The sequence below is a fragment of the Hyla sarda genome, chromosome 1, assembly GCF_029499605.1.
Source record: "Hyla sarda isolate aHylSar1 chromosome 1, aHylSar1.hap1, whole genome shotgun sequence".
Lineage (NCBI taxonomy): Eukaryota > Metazoa > Chordata > Amphibia > Anura > Hylidae > Hyla > Hyla sarda.
The window spans coordinates 173165301-173187178 of record NC_079189.1 but is presented as its reverse complement, the minus strand read 5'-3'; the positions used below and the strand labels follow the sequence as shown (position 1 = coordinate 173187178).

Below are 21878 nucleotides of genomic sequence, written 5' to 3'. Positions count from 1 at the left end.
ACTCCCACTTCCAACCTGTCCTCCAGTCCAGGAAATCCAGCCCATGTAACTTAAACAAAAGAGCCCTAGCAGACTATGTTCTGCTAAAGCAACATATAACCTTCTGGATTTCCTTTATTGTGCACCCCATCCACCACTTTCCCGTCCACTTTACCACAGGTAGTATCAAATTGATTTCCATTTTTAGTTACTTCAACATCTAAAAATTGTATTTCTCTATTGGCTCCATTGGGGGACACAGACCATGGGTGTATGCTGCTGTCACTAGGAGGCTTGACACTATGGCAACAAGAAAAGTCGGCTTCTCCCAGCAGGATATAGCCCGCCCACAGGCACCTGAGGTAATCAGTTTTTAGCTTAGTGTCTAAAGGAGGCGGACATGGTCTGGAGTTCTCCCCAGACCAGGTCTCATATTTTTTATTTTCCTAGGATTAGGAGACGTGTTAGTTTTTTATTCCTTTTTCTTTCCTGTTTTCAGGTGGGGACTCAGGAACTGCGGCTCACTGTTTCCCCATTGCGATTGAGGGGGCACAGACATCACATTTACGTACTGTTAACCCCATCTCGCCAACGGTCAGCGCCTGGGGTTGTACCTCATGGGTCCCGGTCCCCCTACCTCCCTGCTCGCCTCGCTCGCACATGGTAGCCCGGCATGATGCAGGGGACAAAAGCTGGCTGAAGACTTCATTGGCAAGACTTCATGAGGTAAGTTCTTCTGACTAAGGTGAGTATTTTCCCCTTGTTTTATTTAGGGAGGACTTTCAACATCTGGAGACCCCCAGTTTTTGTCCCTCTCTTCTATATGGGGACTGTTGGGGCTGGCCAGGAGGGATTTCCCTCCTTTCCTTTATTGGGGGTTCTTTATTATATCTGGGGCTGAGCAGGCACATGTATGTTTCAGTTTATCATGTGTGTGTGGTGTTTCACAGTATTACCGCGGCTGCTTTCGTTTTGGCAGCGCAGCTGGCGACAGTATCTCGCCCGCTCCCTCCCTTCCCCCGCTGACGCATATGCGTTCGCATATGCGCTCGGGGCCGGGAGCGGGCACCATTAGGGACTGGGCCGCATATCTTTCATTGTGAGCGCTCGGCGCCATTCTTACTTTTGTTTTGGCAGCGCAGCTGCCGACAGTGTCTCGCCGGGCTGTATATTACTTCGGCCTACCCAGGGCCGCCGAAGCCTGCATAATTGCGCAAACTGCACCCCAATCAGCGCTGTGCGCACGCATAGGGGGATATTGCAGGGCCAATCCCAGAGCCTTGTGTTTAGCACAGCCCCCTCTTCTTCATCAGCCGCAGTTGTCAATGTGTAAAAATGCTACTCACAGCAGCTGCCTTAGGGACAGAATTGGGAGATGTGGTCCATGCCCAGAACTGTTTCTCTCTCCCAACAGATAACTAGCCCTTAGTTACTCATTACACTTGTAAAGCTGTAACTCAAAAATTTCTGGTTCTACTGAACCCTCTTGTTCTGCCTGCTCCACTGCTCCCCCAGACCCCCCTGCTATTTCTACCCTGGATGCTCTTCCAGACCCGGTGGGTTCAGCCGCCCCTCCAGCCTGGGTTTCCTCCCTCTTCCAGTCTATATCCGACTTGGCTGAGGTCTCCCGTTCTGTGGTGACTGCCTTGGAGAGGTCCTCCCTACACCGGCCCGGCAGGCACGGGCGCTCCCCTCACAGGCATCGCCCCGTTACTCCAGCTTGTAGCAAGCGTCACTCCCCTAGAAGATGCTCCCATGGTCGCCGCTCTGGCTCTCCAGACCCATGTACCAGGTCAGTCTCTCTCTCTTCCAGGGCCGCCTCACACGTTCCCATTCACCTGGAGAACTTGTGGATGAAGTTTCCGCTTGGGACTCTGGTTCACCAGCGGACAAGAAGAGGACCGGACGGATATGTCGGACATGGTGCACTCATTGGTTTCGGCCATAAGAGACACCTTCCATCTAGAGGACCCAGGAACTTCGGACGTGGCTCCAGAAGTTTTCTTTCATCGTGCCCAACCTCCAGGGCTGCCTCACCTCGTTCCCATTCACCCGGAGAACTTGGGGATGAGGTTTCTGATTCGGCCTCCGACTCAGAGGACCGCACGGATATGCCTGATGTGGTGTACTCATTGGTTTCGGCCATAAGAGACACCTTCCAGCTAAAGGACCCAGGAACTTCGGACATGGTCCAGAAGTTTCCTCTCATCGTGCCCGACCTCTTCTAGGGCTGCTTCACCTATTTCCCATTCACCTGGAGAACTTGTGGATGAGGTTTCTGATTCGGCCTCCGACTCAAAGGAACGCACGGATGCCTGATGTGGTGTACTCATTGGTTTCGGCCATAAGAGACACCTTCCATCTAAAGGACCCAGGAACTTCGTAAGTGGCTCCAGAAGTCTCTTTTTTTTGTGCCCGACCGGCACCCAAGACCCTTCAGCTCTCACGCTGAATTTTACGCCCTGCAGGTATCCGCCTAGAGGCACCCTGACAAGAAGTTTCAGGAAACGAAGAAGGTTCAAGCGCGGTATCCCTTCGCCGTGGACCTCCTCTCCAACTGTGGATCTGCCGGTCTCCCGCCTCTCTAAGGTGCCTACCTGGCCGTTTGCTGATGCGGCTTCCTTCAAGGATCCAGCGGACATGAAGCTGGAGACTTTGGCAAACTTTGCCTTTGAGACAGCAGGATCTTCCTGCTTTTGCTTCTGCCTGGGGGTCAAGGGCCCTTTCAGTATGGTCTCCCATCTCCGCCAGGGTAGTCTTCAAGATCCCTCTGGAGGGTTTATTTCATCTAGCTCTCCGATGCTCCACAACTGGAGATTTTCTGTGTTCTGCTTCCATGCGCAGCGACTGTGCTGCCTTTGCCACAAGCTACCTGGTAGCCACTGTCCCTCCATGTGGCTTAAAGCCTGGAATGTGGACGCCGCCTTCAGGAAGTGAGGCGACGGGCGGAAAAGAGTTCTTTATTACCTCTGGATAAGGCTCACAGAACCGCTTTCGGTCGTAAGTCCTCCTTCGGGTTCTGCTGACCTTTGATGCCACCAAAGGGTACCAACAAAGGGTCCAGCCGGGCGCCTTCACGGGAAGAGGGCTCCCTCCTTCCGGACCTGTCCCTCCTGGAGGTCGACTATCCATTCCGGCCGTTTTGCGGCCCCATCAGACACCCGTAGGCCTTCCTCGGTCTGAAGGGTCGCCCCCCACCCGCCGACCTTTCTCGGGTGGTTGGGCGCCTCTTACTCTTCTGGGATGCCTGGACCACGCACATTCAGGATCCAGCTCCTTTTTTATCCAGGGAGTAATTGTCCCGGTTCCTTCAGGGGAAAGTTTTCAAGGTTTATTCCATCCTCTTTATGGTCCCCAAGAAAGGCGTTTCTGTTCGCCCAATCTTGATTCTCGAGTATCTCAGCCAGCATCTTCTGCTTTCCCATCCCGATTGGAGTCTCTCCGTTCGGTGTTGGCATCCCTGGTTCATGGGGAATTTTCGTTCCTCGGTGGACATCAAGGATGCCTGCCTCCACATCTTATTGTTCCGGTCATCAGCGGTACCTCCGCTTTGCAGTTTTGGGCGGTCATTTTCTATTGTGGCTCTTCATGTCGGTCTGACTACTTCTCCGCGGACCTTTACCAAAGTCCTGGCGCCTGTGATAGCCCTTTTACGGACAACAGTTGTTTCCGTGATTCCTTACTTGGACAACCTCCTGATCAGAGCTCCAGCCAGGGCCCAGATCCTGGAGAGTCTTAGTCTCAACCTCCAGACCTTGTCTCACTTCGGTTGGATGGTCAATCGGGACAAGTCCAACCGCTCTCCTGGGGCTCCAGTTCGTCGCGGCCTCTGCCCGCTTCGACTCCGCCGACCTTATCAAGAGTCCGATTACTTCGGCACCCTGCTCCAGTTTCCATTCGCTTTTGCATGGATGTCCTGGGTCGGTTAGCGACGGCCGTGGAGGCCGTGCCATTTGCCCTGTTTCATCACCGACCTCTTCAACTGGTGATTCTCTTCCGGTGGGACAGGTCTCCATTGTCTCTCGACTGCAAGATCATTCTCTCTCGACAGTCTTGTCGGTCCCTTCTATGGTGGCTTCGTTTCCCCCCTGTTTTTCGGGGGCGCTTCTTCCTGCCCCTCCCTGCCAGTCTGTCGGGCTGGGGAGGTGTTTTCAAGGACCGGCCGGTCTGGGGCCTTGGTGCCTCGAGAAGCCCTTTTCCCCTTCAACATGTTGGGGCCTAGGGCAGTCCTTTCTTTGCTTGCTTCTTGGGAAATTCCCTTCTGGGAGGAACTCAGGTTTCCGGCCATCTCAGCGCTCTTCATTCTGGGCGTCTCTGGGATGTGGTGTTTCTCAGCCGGTCCTCAGCCGTCTAAGGCGAGTAGTCCCCACATCCGGAGGTGTTTGCAGTGATCTGCAACCTCTGGGGCGCTCCAGGCGTGGACCTCTGCACATCCCGCCACAATTAAGCGTTCCTCTCTCTTGGTCGGGCTTTGCCCTACCTTATCTGTTTATTGGTCGGGCTTTACCCTTATCTGTTTCCTCCCCTTCCTCTCTTTTCGGGGTCCTGAGGAAACTCACAGCAGAGGGCGTTCCCGCCATTCTCGTGGCCCAGACTAGCCCCGGCGGGCATGGTACGTTGTCGTGGTCAGGCTCCTGAACCACTTAACTCTGCACCTTCCCTATCATCCAGACCTCCTATATCAGGTCTCCTGTGCCACCCCTATTTGCCGTCTCTGCTTTTGACGGCGTGGCGGTTGAGACAGCGGTTCTGAGGACCCACGGTTTCTCTTCCCAAGTGGTTTGCACCATGCTGAGGGCTCACAAGCCTTCCTCTGCAAAGATTTACTTCCATACCTGGCGGTCTTATTTCTGTTGGTGTGAAACTCAGCCTTTTTCTCCGGTCGTGGTTGGCTTTTTAGCTGCCTTAGGGGTCAAAGGTTCGGCCGTTTCCATTCTTTTTCAACGTTCTCTGGCGTTCAGTTATCATGTCCGAACCTAGTTCAGGGAGTGGCACAAGCTGCCCCTCCTTATCAGTCCCCTTTTTTCCCTTGGGACTTGCACTTGGTCTTAGATGCCCTGCAAGGCCCCCCTTTTGAACCTCTCAGCGACATTTCTCTTCGCCTCCTTCCCCGGAAGGTGGCGTTCCTTATTGCTCTTCCCTCTGTTAGGAGGGTGTCAGAGCTGGCAGCTCTCCCCTGCCATTCTCCCTTCCTGGTTGTATACCAGGAAAAGTTGTTTTGTTTTCCGTCCAGGTCCATCCTTCGTACCTGATATGGTTTTGGCTTTTTCATCTCAATGAGAACATCGTCCTACCGTCCTTTTGTCTGGCCCCTTCTCATCCCTGGAAGCGTTTGTTCCACAACCTGTTGTGGTCGTTGGACAAGACAACCATTTTGGGTGTTTACCTCTGCAAGGGGAAGATCCCACCCTTCAGGGTTTTGGCTCATTCCACCTGTTTTTCGGGGCATCCTGGGCCCTCCGCTATGTGGCTTCGGCCTTGCAGTTCTGTAAGGCGTCCGCGTGGTCGTCTTTGCACTCTTTCTCATGGTGCTACCAGATTTATACCTTCACATCAGTTGATGCTACTCTGGGCTGTAAGCTGGTCCCACCGTCCACCTGTCTGATTCCTTACCCACCCAAGGGACGGATTTGGTACGTCCCATGGTCTGTGTCCCCCAATGGAGCCGATAAAGAAAAGGAGATTTTTTTTATGCTTACCGTAAAATCTCTTTCTCGAAGGATGCATTGGGGGACACAGCTCCCACCCTTTTTTCTGGTGTTCCTATTTCAGTTATCTGTCTGTGTTCAGTTGCCTTTTCTTCTGATTGCTCGGACAGTTTGTGGTTTTCTCTTGATCTGTCGGTCTTCTCCCATTGCTGCTCTTCTCCTAGTCCCTGCTCTGGGACTAAAACTGTTTACCTCAGGTGCCTGTGGGCGGGTATACCCTGCTGGGAGGAGCCGACTTTTCTTGTTGCCATAGTGTCAAGCCTCCTAGTGACAGCAGCATACACCCATGGTCTGTGCCCCCCAATGGATCCTTCGAGAAAGAGATTTTACGGTTTATCTCCTTTTTCTGATGATAAGTAACGATGAATTTAATAGTAGGATGGGTCTCATTTAGATATTGTACAAAATGAAGTAGGGAGTCCTTTGATCCCTCCCACTGCAGGAACAAATCATCCACACTCGTGGTGTGTCCATGCCATGGGAGGAAAAGATGACCTCATTTTCAAACATGCATAAAAATATTCGCCAGACTTGGGGCACCAGACTTTTTACTTGTAAAAGAATTGGGTATCAAAATGAAAATAATTAATACAATTTAAGACAAAATCCAATAGGCACTGGGCCCTAGCACTTATACTTTCCAATACATATAATAAAAAAATTATAAAATAATCATGTAATGAGATAGTAAATAAGAGTAATCAAGGACAGTAGACTGAGCACTAAGCAAATATACAATTAGACTCGGTAAACGCAAATTTGTTCTGAAATAATCAAGTCAGCTCAGTACTGTGACCGTAAGTAATGTTCAAGTCAGCTCGGTACTGCGACCGCAGGTAATGTTCTAAAAAGTCAAATATGCAACGGTACTGCGACCGTATGGCAGCTGCAACAATTTTCCAATGAATGCTCCAGGAGAAACAAGCCACAAAGTAGCGGTGCTGCGACCGCAAAGCAAAAGGTCAGTTCAATATAACCTCTATATCCTGTAACACTGAGTGGCAGTATAGATAGAGTGAGTGCCGACAATTTTAGGTATATTCACGGTACTGCGACCCCGCTGGCTCACTCAGAGTGAGGAAGCCGTGGTGGATAATCTTGCAGTGGGCCAACAATCAGGAGGCTCCAGCGGTTGCAAGGCTGGGTGATGTGATATGGGGGGGAACGATTTGTGGTACTATGTACCTCTCACCCGATCACTCCTGTAGGCTCTGCGATGTCGGTCCTCACTCTGGGAGCGTGGCGGCTTGCTGTGGCTGTCTGCGGTGGCCGTGCTCGGCTTCTCCTCGTGGTGGTAAGCATGTTGGGCGTGTGTGGGAATCCAGGCGCGCCGTGATAATCCAAGTTAGGCTGGTGTTTGTAGTGCTTCGGATAGCGTCAACTGCCTTAGTCTGCTGTGGGACTAGACGCGTTTCGGACCTTCTAGGTCAGTCTTCAGTAGTCTGAAGAAATGATGCCAAAATGTGCCTTATATATAATCCAAGTGAGGCATAAGAAATGGTGATGAAAGTCCGGGCGCGGGTCCAAATGGGAAAAACAGGAATGGATCCGCAAACCGGGTGGAAAAAGGGTAGGTGAATAGAAGAGATGAGAAAAAGGATAATGTACAATATAAAATGTGTAAAGATCTTTGGAAGGAACAGAGGCTGGACATTGGACTGTATGGTTATTGGACATTGGTTGTATGTACATTATTATAATCTATTCACATTTCATCATTTTATCCATTATTATTTCATTTCATGTTTAATTCTTATCTCATATCTATTATATATATGTTTCATATATCCTTCACCCTATTCGATATGTTACCCCACCATATCGGTCTATTACCATCATCAACACCTCACACCACATTGATTCATTTTAGATCTACAGTCTCACAGACCTACTGTCACGATGCCGGCTGGCAGGTAGTGGACCCTCTGTGCCAGAGAGGGATTGGCGTGGACCGTGCTAGTGGACCGGTTCTAAGCCACTACTGGTTTTCACCAGAGCCCGCCGCAAAGCGGGATGGTCTTGCTGCGGCGGTAGTGACCAGGTCGTATCCACTAGCAACGGCTCACCTCTCTGGCTGCTGAAGATAGGCGCGGTACAAGGGAGTAGGCAGAAGCAAGGTCGGACGTAGCAGAAGGTCGGGGCAGGCAGCAAGGATCGTAGTCAGGGGCAACGGCAGAAGGTCTGGAAACACTGGCAAGGGACACACAAGGAACGCTTTCACTGGCACTAAGGCAACAAGATCCGGCAAGGGAGTGCAAGGGAAGTGAGGTAATATAGGGAGTGCACAGGTGATAACCCTAATTGGAACCACTGCGCCAATCAGCGGCGCAGTGGCCCTTTAAATCGCAGAGACCCGGCGCGCGCGCGCCCTAGGGAGCGGGGCCGCGCGCGCCGGGACAGAACAGACGGGGAGCGAGTCAGGTAGGGGAGCCGGGGTGCGCATCGCGAGCGGGCGCTACCCGCATCGCGAATCGCATCCCGGCTAGCAGCAGGATCGCAGCGCCCCGGGTCAGAGGACGTGACCGGGGCGCTGCAGCGGAGGAGGTGAAGCGAGCGCTCCGGGGAGGAGCGGGAACCCGGAGCGCTCGGCGTAACAGTACCCCCCCCCTTGGGTCTCCCCCTCTTCTTGGAGCCTGAGAACCTGAGGAGCAGACTTTTGTCAAGGATGTTGTCCTCAGGTTCCCAGGATCTCTCTTCAGGACCACAACCCTCCCAGTCTACTAAAAAAAAATTTTTCCCTCTGACCTTTTTGGCAGCCAAAATCTCCTTGACCGAGAAGACGTCCGAGGAGCCGGAAACAGGAGTGGGAGGAACAGATTTGGGAGAAAAACGGTTGAGGATGAGTGGTTTGAGAAGAGAGACGTGAAAGGCATTAGGGATACGAAGAGAAGGAGGAAGAAGAAGTTTATAAGAGACAGGATTAATTTGACACAAAATTTTGAAAGGACCAAGATAGCGTGGTCCCAACTTGTAGCTAGGGACACGGAAGCGGACATATTTAGCGGAGAGCCATACCTTGTCTCCAGGGGAAAAAACGGGGGGAGCTCTTCTTTTCTTATCCGCGAACCTCTTCATGCGTGAAGAAGCCTGTAAGAGAGAATTTTGGGTCTCTCTCCATATAATGGAAAGGTCACGAGAAATTTCATCCACAGCGGGCAGACCAGAGGGCAAGGGGGTAGGGAGGGGGGGAAGAGGGTGACGGCCGTACACCACGAAAAATGGGGATTTGGAGGAAGATTCAGAGACCCTGAAGTTATACGAGAATTCGGCCCATGGAAGGAGATCTGCCCAGTCATCCTGGCGGGAGGAAACAAAATGTCGCAAATAATCACCCAGGATCTGGTTAATTCTTTCTACTTGTCCATTGGACTGGGGATGATATGCAGAGGAAAAATTTAATTTAATCTTGAGTTGTTTACAGAGAGCTCTCCAGAATTTAGACACGAATTGGACCCCTCTATCCGAGACAATCTGCGTAGGCAACCCGTGAAGACGAAAAATGTGTACAAAAAATTGTTTAGCCAACTGAGGCGCAGAAGGAAGACCAGGAAGAGGAATGAAATGTGCCATTTTGGAGAATCGATCAACGACCACCCAAATAACGGTGTTGCCACGGGAAGGGGGTAAATCAGTAATAAAATCCATACCAATCAGAGACCAAGGCTGTTCGGGGACAGGCAGAGGATGAAGAAAACCAGCGGGCTTCTGGCGAGGAGTCTTATCCCGGGCACAGATAGTGCAGGCTCGCACAAAGTCCCCAACATCCGTCTCCAGAGTCGGCCACCAATAGAAGCGGGAGATGAGTTGCACAGATTTCTTGATGCCCGCATGACCTGCGAGATGGGAGGAGTGACCCCATTTGAGGATTCCGAGGCGTTGGCGTGGAGAAACAAAGGTCTTTCCTGGAGGAGTCTGCCTGATGGAGGCAGGAGAAGTGGAGATCAGGCAGTCAGGTGGAATGATGTGTTGCGGAGGGAGATCAACTTCTGAGGCATCCGAGGAGCGAGAGAGAGCATCGGCTCTAATGTTCTTATCGGCAGGACGAAAATGAATCTCAAAATTAAATCGGGCAAAGAACAGAGACCACCGGGCCTGGCGAGGATTCAGCCGTTGGGCCGACTGGAGGTAGGAGAGGTTCTTGTGGTCGGTGTAGATAATAACAGGAAATCTTGATCCCTCCAGCAGATGCCTCCATTCCTCAAGTGCTAATTTAATGGCTAGAAGCTCTCGATCCCCGATGGAGTAGTTCCTCTCCGCTGGAGAGAAGGTCCTAGAGAAAAAACCACAAGTGACAGCATGCCCGGAAGGATTTTTTTGTAGAAGAACAGCTCCAGCTCCTACTGAGGAGGCATCAACCTCCAATAGGAAGGGTTTGGAAGGGTCAGGTCTGGAGAGCACGGGAGCCGAAGAAAAGGCAGACTTGAGTTGTTTAAAGGAGTCTTCTGCTTGAGGAGGCCAGGACTTGGGATCAGCATTTTTCTTGGTTAAAGCCACGATAGGAGCCACAATGGTAGAAAAATGTGGAATAAATTGCCTGTAATAATTGGCGAACCCCAAAAAGCGTTGGATAGCACGGAGTCCGGAGGGGCGTGGCCAATTTAAGACGGCAGAGAGTTTGTCTGGATCCATCTGTAGTCCCTGGCCAGAGACCAAATATCCTAGAAAAGGAAGAGATTGGCATTCAAACAGACATTTCTCAATTTTGGCATAGAGTTGGTTGTCACGAAGTCTCTGAAGAACCATACGGACATGCTGGCGGTGTTCTTCTAGATTGGCAGAAAAAATTAGGATATCGTCCAGATATACCACAACACAGGAGTATAATAGATCACGAAAAATTTCATTGACAAAGTCTTGGAAGACGGCAGGGGCATTGCACAGTCCAAAGGGCATGACCAGATACTCAAAGTGTCCATCTCTGGTGTTAAATGCCGTTTTCCACTCGTCCCCCTCTCTGATGCGGATGAGGTTGTAGGCGCCTCTTAAGTCCAATTTAGTGAAGATGTGGGCACCTTGGAGGCGATCAAAGAGTTCAGAGATGAGGGGTAAGGGGTAGCGGTTCTTAACCGTGATTTTATTAAGACCGCGGTAGTCAATGCAAGGACGTAGGGAGCCATCTTTTTTGGAGACAAAGAAAAATCCGGCTCCGGCAGGAGAGGAGGATTTACGGATAAAGCCCTTTTTTAGATTCTCCTGGACGTATTCGGACATGGCAAGAGTCTCTGGGGCAGAGAGAGGATAAATTCTGCCCCGGGGTGGAGTAGTACCCGGGAGGAGGTCGATAGGGCAATCATAAGGCCTGTGAGGAGGTAGAGTCTCAGCTTGTTTTTTGCAGAAAACATCCGCGAAGTCCATATAGGCCTTAGGGAGACCGGTTACTGGAGGAACCACAGAGTTACGGCAAGGGTTACTGGGAACCGGTTTTAGACAGTTCTTGGAACAAGAGGACCCCCAACTCTTGATCTCCCCAGTGGACCAATCCAGGGTTGGGGAATGAAGTTGAAGCCAGGGAAGTCCAAGGAGAATCTCCGAGGTGCAATTGGGGAGGACCAAAAGTTCAATCCTCTCATGATGAGATCCGATGCTCATAAGAAGGGGCTCCGTGCGGAAACGTATGGTACAGTCCAATCTTTCATTATTTACACAATTGATGTAGAGGGGTCTGGCGAGACTGGTCACTGGGATGTTGAACCTGTTGACGAGAGAGGCCAAAATAAAATTTCCTGCAGAACCAGAGTCCAAGAAGGCCACAGTAGAGAAGGAGAAGGCAGAGGCAGACATCCGCACAGGCACAGTAAGACGTGGAGAAGCAGAGTAGACATCAAGGACTGTCTCATCTTTGTGCGGAGTCAGCGAACGTCTTTCCAGGCGGGGAGGACGGATAGGACAATCCCTCAGGAAGTGTTCGGTACTAGCACAGTACAGGCAGAGGTTCTCCATACGGCGTCGTGTCCTCTCTTGAGGTGTCAGGCGAGACCGGTCGACCTGCATAGCCTCCACGGCGGGAGGCACAGGAACAGATTGCAGGGGACCAGAGGAGAGAGGGGCCGAGGAGACGAAACGCCTCGTGCGAACAGAGTCCATATCTTGGCGGAGTTCCTGACGCCTTTCAGAAAAACGCATGTCAATGCGAGTGGCTAGGTGAATAAGTTCATGTAGATTAGCAGGAATTTCTCGTGCGGCCAGAACATCTTTAATGTTGCTGGATAGGCCTTTTTTGAAGGTCGCGCAGAGGGCCTCATTATTCCAGGACAATTCTGAAGCAAGTGTACGGAATTGTACGGCATACTCGCCAACGGAAGAATTACCCTGGACCAGGTTCAACAGGGCAGTCTCAGCAGAAGAGGCTCGGGCAGGTTCCTCAAAGACACTTCGGATTTCCGAGAAGAAGGAGTGTACAGAGGCAGTGACGGGGTCATTGCGGTCCCAGAGCGGTGTGGCCCATGACAGGGCTTTTCCGGACAGAAGACTGACTACGAAAGCCACCTTAGACCTTTCAGTGGGAAACAGGTCCGACATCATCTCCAGATGCAGGGAACATTGGGAAAGGAAGCCACGGCAAAACTTAGAGTCCCCATCAAATTTATCCGGCAAGGATAAGCGTATCCCAGGAGCGGCTACTCGCTGCGGAGGAGGTGCAGGAGCTGGCGGAGGAGATGACTGCTGAAGCTGTGGTAGCAACTGTTGTAGCATAACGGTCAGTTGAGACAGCTGTTGGCCTTGTTGCGCAATCTGTTGTGACTGCTGGGCGACCACCGTGGTGAGGTCAGCGACAACTGGCAGAGGAACTTCAGCGGGATCCATGGCCGGATCTACTGTCACGATGCCGGCTGGCAGGTAGTGGACCCTCTGTGCCAGAGAGGGATTGGCGTGGACCGTGCTAGTGGACCGGTTCTAAGCCACTACTGGTTTTCACCAGAGCCCGCCGCAAAGCGGGATGGTCTTGCTGCGGCGGTAGTGACCAGGTCGTATCCACTAGCAACGGCTCACCTCTCTGGCTGCTGAAGATAGGCGCGGTACAAGGGAGTAGGCAGAAGCAAGGTCGGACGTAGCAGAAGGTCGGGGCAGGCAGCAAGGATCGTAGTCAGGGGCAACGGCAGAAGGTCTGGAAACACTGGCAAGGGACACACAAGGAACGCTTTCACTGGCACTAAGGCAACAAGATCCGGCAAGGGAGTGCAAGGGAAGTGAGGTAATATAGGGAGTGCACAGGTGATAACCCTAATTGGAACCACTGCGCCAATCAGCGGCGCAGTGGCCCTTTAAATCGCAGAGACCCGGCGCGCGCGCGCCCTAGGGAGCGGGGCCGCGCGCGCCGGGACAGAACAGACGGGGAGCGAGTCAGGTAGGGGAGCCGGGGTGCGCATCGCGAGCGGGCGCTACCCGCATCGCGAATCGCATCCCGGCTAGCAGCAGGATCGCAGCGCCCCGGGTCAGAGGACGTGACCGGGGCGCTGCAGCGGAGGAGGTGAAGCGAGCGCTCCGGGGAGGAGCGGGAACCCGGAGCGCTCGGCGTAACACCTACATTTCTTATCTAATTAAACTCACACTGATATTTATCCAGTGTGCAGCAAAATAATCCCATTTTCACACATATCCCGTTATGCATATATCCTGCGTCCATTATAGATCCTGACATTTCTCACTCAACCGAGTGAAATCTTGGTTAATACCAACCATACAGTCCAATGTCCAGCCCCTGTTCCTTCCATAGATCTTTACACATTTTATATTGTACATTATCACATATGTCTATATGTCTCACCCATTACTTTCTAAACAGTTCTAATTTCCAACATATTAAACACCTTTTTCTCATGTCTTCTATTCACCTACCCTTTTTCCACCCGGTTTGCGGATCCATTCCTGTTTTTCCCATTTGGACCAGCGCCCGGACTTTCATCACCATTTCTTTTCCCTCACTTGGATTGTATATAAGGCACATTTTGGCATCATTTCATCAGACTACTGAGGACGGACCTAGAAGGTCCGAAACACGTCTAGTCCCACAGCAGACTAAGGCAGTAGATGCTATCCGAAGCACTACAATCACCAGCCTAACCTGGATTATCACGGCGCGCCTGGATTCCCACACGCGCTCAACACACTCACCACCACGAGGAGAAGCCAAGCATGGCCACCACAGATAGCCACAGCAAGCAGCCATGCTCCCAGAGTGAGGACCGACATCGCAGAGCCTACAGGAGTGATCGGGTGAGAGGTACATAGTACCACAAATCGTCGTCCCCCCCCCCCCCCCCCCATATCACATCACACAGCCTTGCAACCGCTGGAGCCACCTGATTGTTGGCCCACTGCAAGATTATCCACCACGGCTTCCTCACTCTGAGCGAGCCAGCGCGGCCACAGTACCGTGAATATACCTAAAATTGTCGGCACTCTATCTATACTGCCACTCAGTGTTACAGGATATAGAGGTTACATTGAACTGACCTTTTGCTTCGCGGTCGCAGCACCGCTACTTTGTGGCTTGTTTCTCCTGGAGCATTCATTGGAAAATTGTGGCAGCTGCCATACGGTCGCAGTACCGTTGCATATTTGACTTTTTAGAACATTACCTGCGGTCGCAGTACCGAGCTGACTTGAATATTACCTACGGTCGCAGTACCGAGCTGACTTGATTATTTCAGAACAAATTTGCGTTTAACGAGTCTAATTGTATATTTGCTTAGTGCTCAGTCTACTGTCCTTGATTACTCTTATTTACTATCTCATTATATGATTATTTTATTATTTTTTTATTATATGTATTGGAAAGTATAAGTGCTAGGGTCCAGCGCTTTTTCCCTTTGTATTACCTGTTTTATTACCAATAAATTACGCTTTTAAATTTATCCAAGTGAGAACTTATTCTCTATCTCTGATACTACTTCTTCTTTCTTTTTTTCCCTTACCTTCTTTATCATCCTATATTTTCCCCACTGCTCTCCATCCCCCCCTTCTTTTCTTTTCTTCCCTTTCTTCTCATCTTTCCACCCACTCTCTACCCACTGTAATACTTACCGTCACACACACTAATCATTACCACCATCATTACATATTCACAGACAACAACTCATCATTAACAACCACCACACTACTCACTTCCACACAAGACCTTGAGAACCAGTCATTCCCCATTATCCTTGCGTATCTATATTTAATCGGGTATAAAGGAGATTATACCCAGACTAAAGTTCTCGGTCACCACAACAGATTGAGTACATCTCACACACCTTCGTTTTAAAATCCAATAGGCCCATAAGAAAAGCAATCATGCAGTTACTCAATTGTTTATTTTTACACAGGACTTCATAGATGCATTGTGCACCCTCGCTCTGTGGAATGTTTGTGTACAGACTTTGAACGTCTAGAGTACAGAGAAACATTACGTTAGTAGCATCAATCTTGGACAGTGATTGTAAAAAGTGTGGTATCTTTTAGACACCTCTCCAATCTTTTAGCCTCCTGCTGGAGGAAACTATCGATAAGGATCGCGAGCGGCTCCAAGAGGGAGCCCATACCAGAAATGATAGGGCGTCCCGTGAGTGCATGAATTTATTATTACAGTGAACTGTTGCCCTAGACTATGTAACCTATTGTACTTTGTGATACCAGCTTTCATTTTACCACAAAATCTACAGTGAAGCAAAAAAAAAGGGGAAAAAATTTGCTAAATTAGAAATTTTGTAACTTTTCGGGGGGGGGATTTATGTTTTCTCGCCGTGTGTAGAATGACATGTTATCTTTATACTCCAGGTTCATACGATTACAACAAGACACAATTTATTTAGGTTTTGTTTTATTTTACTTTAAAATAACATTTAAAAAAATTAAGAAAATTAGTATGCTTAAAATTCTTCTTATTCTCACCTCTGTAACACTTTATTCCCCCATATACAGTGATGTATGAGGGCTAGTTATTTGCCCCATGATGAGTAGTTCTTATTACTACCATTTTTAACTGGACTTTTTGATAACTTTTTAGTCCTTTTTCTTCTTTCTGGAGTTAACAAAAATCTGCAATCTTTGATTCAGCCTATATTATGCGCTATCACTAGGAAAAAATGAAAATACAAAAATTAGAATTGTCCTGGTCCCAAATCCATTTACTGAAATGCAGCCCTAAATGTGTAAGGAACCTGCTTACCTGCAGACATTATTGAACCACTCTTCAGCCCTTCATCAAAACGGCCTTCTGTTACAGCCTGCTGCCACTTTTCTGCACCCCAGTCCCTATGTTATTTTGCATTGACACTTGGCCTTTGTTTCCATGTCAAAGATATGGCCACAATTCTTCTTTAAAGACCACTTCTTGTCAGACATGTCCAAGCAGTAGATTGATATTCCTGAGTCCCACTTGTTTCTGCCAGTTCTGAGCTGATGGCACTGCTGTACATCTTCCCATTTCAAAGGCAATAAGCATGATGTGTCTTTCGTCTGCTGCACTTGAGTTTTCTTTGCTGACCACTGTGTCTGCAGTCCTCAACATTTCCTATATCTTTGTGCTTTTTCAAAAGAGCTTGAGCAGCACATCTGGAAACCCCATTCGGCTTTGAAATCTTTGCCTGTGAAAAACCGTTCTGATGCAAGATAACTATGTTGTGTATTGTTGCTGCTGTTAGTTTTGCAATGATGTATCATCTGTGAAACTGTCTTTCACAACCTCACCTTTGTACACAGCTGTATCTGTTTTAGTTAATGACTGTGTTTCAACCTAAAAAATATAAAAATGATCATTTATTACCTGTTTGGTATAAATGGTTAATCATACATAAATGGTTAAACATACTGAGTATAATCTTACAAAATTACGGACTTTGCGTAAGAATTGATGGTGTTATGAAGGCAATGGGTGGTCACACCAATTATTGATTTGATTTACATTTCTGTTCCATTTATTTTCTTTGCATTATGTTATTTAATAAAAAAATTGTACCGTAGTTTGGAGTATCCATTAGAGATGAGCAAACTTACAGTAATTCGATTCGTCACAAACTTCTTGGCTTGGCAGTTGATGACTTATCCTGCATAAATGAGTTCAGCTTTCAGGTGCTCCGGTGGCTGGAAAAGGTGGATATAGTCCTAGGAGAGTCTCCAGCGCACCGGAGCACCTGAAAACTGAACTCATTTATGCAGGCTAAAGTCAGCAACTGCCGAGCCGAGAAGGTCGTGACAAATCAAATTAATGGAAGTTCACTCATCTCTAGTAGCTATATTAGTCCAGTGATGCAGATGCAAAATCCTAGAATGTTGCAGAATCTTGCAACATCCATTTTTTTTTTTTTTTTGACGAACAGTATTTTGTAGATAAATGTTTTGGCAGTCCTCCCTTTTTCAAGTCAAAAGCATTTGAAAAAGAAAGGACTCCGAAAACATGTTTCTACAAAATACTGTTAGTCTAATATAAAAGATATTATAAGATTCTGCAACATTCTATGATTTGACAAAAAATACTATTAACACTCTTTTTGAAAGCATTTTTACTTTGTGGCATTTTTTACACCTAGCTAAATAAATAAAAATAAATAATAACTAATTAAAGGGATATAAAGATGTATATATTCTGACTCTGTTTAACCCATTTTTGTGTATTTACAGGTCATAAGACAAGGTCTTTCAGCCAATACGTTACTTGACAGAGGGATGCAACTCATGGGCACTTCTTCTAGGTGAGTTATAAAACCTGTAAATGTGCCCTCAGTTCAATGACTAAGAAAGAGAAGCATTGTTGTTGAAATAAAAATATACTATTGTATTCTAGATTAACATCTAGACAAACATGGACTGGTACAACGCAAAAGTTCTTAAAGGGGTAGTCCAGTGGTGAAAAACTTATCCCCTATCCCAAGGATAGGGGATAAGTTTGAGATCGCGGGGGGTCCGACCGCTGGGGCCCCCTGCGATCTCTCTGTACGGGGGCCAGGCTCTCCGGCCAGATAGCGGGTGTCGACCCCCGCACGAAGCGGCGGCCGACACGCCCCCTCAATACATCTCTATGGCAGAGGCGGAGATTGCCGAAGGCAGCGCTTCGGCTCTGCCATAGAGTTGTATTGAGGGGGCGTGTCGCCGCCGCTTTGTGCGAAGGTCGACACGCCCCTTCCCGCGGGCTGTTGAGGCTCCGTACAGGAGATCGCGGTGGGCCCCAGTGGTCGGACCCCCCGCGATCTCAAACTTATCCCCTATCCTTAGGATAGGGGATAAGTTGTTCACCACTGGGTCACCACTGGACTACTCCTTTAATACAGTAACTATTGTACTGCTAAATATACTTCGAACTTAGATCTTTTTAAATATAGGAGATCAGCCACAGTAAGAAATCATACTGTATACAGAATATATGTAAATGTAATATATATATATATATATATATATATGCACTTCCCATACAATGTTTCCCCATATATTAGTGTCATTATACAGTGCTCATTCACAAAGATATCTTTTCTTTTTTTTTTTTTTTTTCGTTTAGCACCCCTTACACTCCCTTAGAGAAAAAATCAATGGACAATACAGAGGATGAAACAATAACTGAAGAATGGACTCTTGATCAGCCTGTTTCTCACACAAGAACAACAGCTATTGTCGAAGTAAAAGGAGCAGTGGATGTTGTTTTAAGTCCCCTTGTAGCTGAAGTATTAGACAGGTAATTTTTTTTTCGCAGCTACATACTGGTGACTTTGTCTTTTAATCAGATCTAGCTAAGCTGTTTATTTTTCTTTGCAAAAAACATGTGAAAAAGGTAAAAATAGTAGTAAGCAATCTGTTTTGTATATATTAAGTTGTGCAGATAATATAGAGATGGCTCCTTAACTATGAATGATAATTAATTTTTTATCTTTAGGCCTCAGTATCAACATTGACCTGTTGTACAGGCTTGTACAGTGGTCCCTCAACATATGATATTAATTGGTTCCAGGAGAACCATCATATGTTGAAACCATGATATGTCCAGTACATATGTCTATGTAAAAATGGTAATTGGTTCTGGGGCTTTGGAACCATTGTATGTTGAATACATATCTCTATGGGAAACTGCTAATTGGTTCTGGGATGACCATTGTATGTGGAGTGTATGGGGAATGTTTAACAAACCAGGGTGCCTCCAGCTGTTGCACAACTACAACTCCCAGCATGCATGTACAGCCATTGACTGTCTGGGCATGCTGGGAGTTATAGTTTTGCAACAGCTGGAGGCACACTGATAGGGAAACATTGATGTATGGGGTGTATAGTGTGTCTATGTATTGTATGTGATGTGTGACATCGCATACAGTACTGTACAGTTCTTTAAATACCTTCAGGGGAGACAGAATGTCCTCCATTACGATCCTGCCGACTACAGCTCTATAGGAAAGGAAGGGGAGCAGCTCATTGGATGCCTGCAGCAAGATGCTGCAGGCTATTGGCTATGGCTGCACTGGGGGGGGGGCTTACACAGAGCTCACAGTGGAAGCCTCCATGAGTTACGTGAGGACAGCATGTGAGTAACAGGAGGCAGAACGGGGCACACGGGGACATTAAACAACTATCTGTCAGTTGCTGAAGTTGTCAGCGCTGTCAGATAGCTGTTTGTACGATGGCCCCGACACACAGCAGCATGATATGTCGAGGCTGCCTTCAACATACGATGGGCTCTGAGAGGCCATCATATGTTGAAATGATCATATGTCGGGGCCATCATAAGTCGGGGGATCACTGTAGTGTGGGTGACACTGATGGCAATGATACTTACCAACTCCAACTCCGTGCCTTTGTTCTGCTGCAAGAAACAGTGCCATGCTTGTTCATGGGCTGTGTCTAGTATTTAAGTTTGGCTCCCTTAAGGTGGATGGGGCTAAATAGCAATGCCACGTGCAACAGGTGTGGAGCTGTTTTTGGAAGAAGCAGACATTTTTTTAATTTTATTTTTTATAGTATGCTCTATAAGTGTCCACAGGACAGGCCATCAATTGACTGTGTCCGACACCTGGCACTCCCACCAATCAGCTGTTTATCTCCTGCACTTAGCAAAGAAAGGAGCCGGAAGCAGTTGGCACCATACTGCGTAGTGGCTGCACTGTGTTACTGCAGCCTCAGCTCGTAAGGTTCATAGAAGCATAGGCTGCAGTAGTGTGGTACCACCACTACATAGAGTATGGAGCCAGCTGCTTTTGGCTCTATTCTCTGTGTAGTTCAGTCACCAAATAGTTAGTTAATATTATTTCCCTGGAAAACCTCTTTAATGCACATGGACAAAGTAATTTTTATAATAGATGTATTTTGCAGTATTTATGGAAAAAATTGTAAGTTGTTTTCAAAAGAAAAAGAATTTCCCCGGAATTGTCTTGTCTTCATAGACAACTACACCCTTACCAGGGTCTTGATGACTCTTGTTCCAGTTTAAAGGGGTACTCTGGTGCTAAACTACTTATACCCTATCCTGTGAATATGAGATAAGTGTCTGATCACAGGGAGTCTGACCGCTGGGACCCCCATGTGATCTCCTTCCCGGAACCCTTGCTTTCCTTATTCTTGGAGCAACCACCGCTCTGTGCACTGAGCAGTGATCAATACGCCCCCACCATTCAACTATATGGGAGAGCCGTAGACACAGCACTCATGTATCTTTGGCTCTCCCATAGAGATGCATAGAGGGGGCGTGTCGACACAGTTCCATGCACAGAGTGGTGCCCGCTCCATGCATGGGAAGAGCCGAGGCATTGGGTAGGGGGTCGGACCCACCGCGTACCATTACACCCCTGTTCTGAATTCCTTAAGGACGCAGGGCTTACCTGTACGCCCTGAGTCCCGTTACCAGCGTTTTAAGCGTTCTCATGAGCGGAGAACGCTTTAAACCCTGTGGGTCCCGACTGCTATCCTCAGCCAGAACCCAGGGTTAATACCGGGCATCACCGATCACAAATGAACGTGAAAGAATCCCGGTAGCTCAGAGGAGCTGATCGGGACTATCGCAATGAAATCGCGGTACATTTACACAGGGGGGTTTGCAGTGAGTTTATCGCTGCAAGTTTGAGATGCAGCAAGTTTTCTGCTGCAGCTCAAACTCCCAGCGGGAAACTCGCTGTAAACCCCCGCCTGTGTGAATGTACCCTAAAAACACTACACTACACTTACACAATATAAAGGGTAAAACACAACATATACATATACCCCTACACAGTTACGCGCCGCCCCCCCCATAAAAAAAAAAAAAATGTCTGGTACGGCAGTGTTTCCAAAACGGAGCCTCCATCTATTGCAAAACAACAACTCCCAGTATTGCCGGACAGCCATTGACTGTCCAGGCATGCTGGGAGTTTTGCAACAGCTGGAGGCACCCTGTTTAGGAAAGACTGACGTAGGGTAATTTTGTTATCGGAGGCAAGTGTAATTCTTGCATCCGGGTCTGTCCCTATGCAAATCCCTAATTTAGGCCTCAAATGCGCATGGCGCTCTCTCACTTTGGAGTTCTGTGGTATTTCAAGGCAACAATTTAGTGCCACATGGGGTATTTCTGTACTCGGGAGAAATTGCCTAAGAAATTTTGGGGGGCTTTTTTCTCCTTTTACCCCTTATGAAATGGTAAAGTTGGGGTCTACACTTGCATGTTATTGTAAAAAAAATATATATTTTTTACACTAAAATGCTGGTGTTGCCCCATACTTTTCATTTTCACAAGAGGAAAAAAGACCCCCAAAATTTGTAACACAATTTCTCCTGAGTACAAATTACTATTTGGGCGTAAAATTCTCTGCGGGCGCACAACAGGGCTAAGGAGTGAGAGCGCACTATGTAAATTTGAAGCCTAAATTGGGGATTTGCACAGGGGTTGCTGATTTTACAGTGGTTTGACATAAAAGCAGAAAAATAAATACCCACATGGGACCCCATTTTGGAAACTACACCCCTCACAGAACGTAACAATGGGTATAGTGAGCCTTAACACCCAACAGGTGTTTGATGTTAAAGTTGGCTGGGAAAATGAAGAAAAACATTTTTTTTCACAAAAATGCTGGTATTATCCCAAATTTTTCATTTTCACAAGGGAAAATAAAAGAAATGTGGTTACACATTTTGGGGGGCTTTTTTTTCCTAAGTAAGAACATATTTGGATATAAAGTGCTCTGCTGGTGCACTGCAATGCTCAGAAGAGAAGGATCGCTATTTGGCTTTTGGAGAGAAAATGTGTCCGGAATTGAAGGCCATGTG

At 48.1% G+C, this 21878-nt stretch overlaps 1 protein-coding gene across 9 annotated transcripts in view; it reads left to right on the top strand.

Moving 5' to 3' along the window:
• The window catches only part of BLTP1 (bridge-like lipid transfer protein family member 1), a 302200-nt gene that overhangs the window by 134085 nt on the left and 146237 nt on the right, over window positions 1-21878 (top strand). For all 9 annotated transcript variants that reach the window (XM_056564084.1, XM_056564133.1, XM_056564123.1 and 6 more), the window contains exons 29-30: window positions 17289-17359; window positions 18160-18333. In XM_056564084.1, coding sequence (XP_056420059.1) covers window positions 17289-17359; window positions 18160-18333 — 245 coding nt within the window. The remainder of the gene's footprint in view (window positions 1-17288; window positions 17360-18159; window positions 18334-21878) is intronic.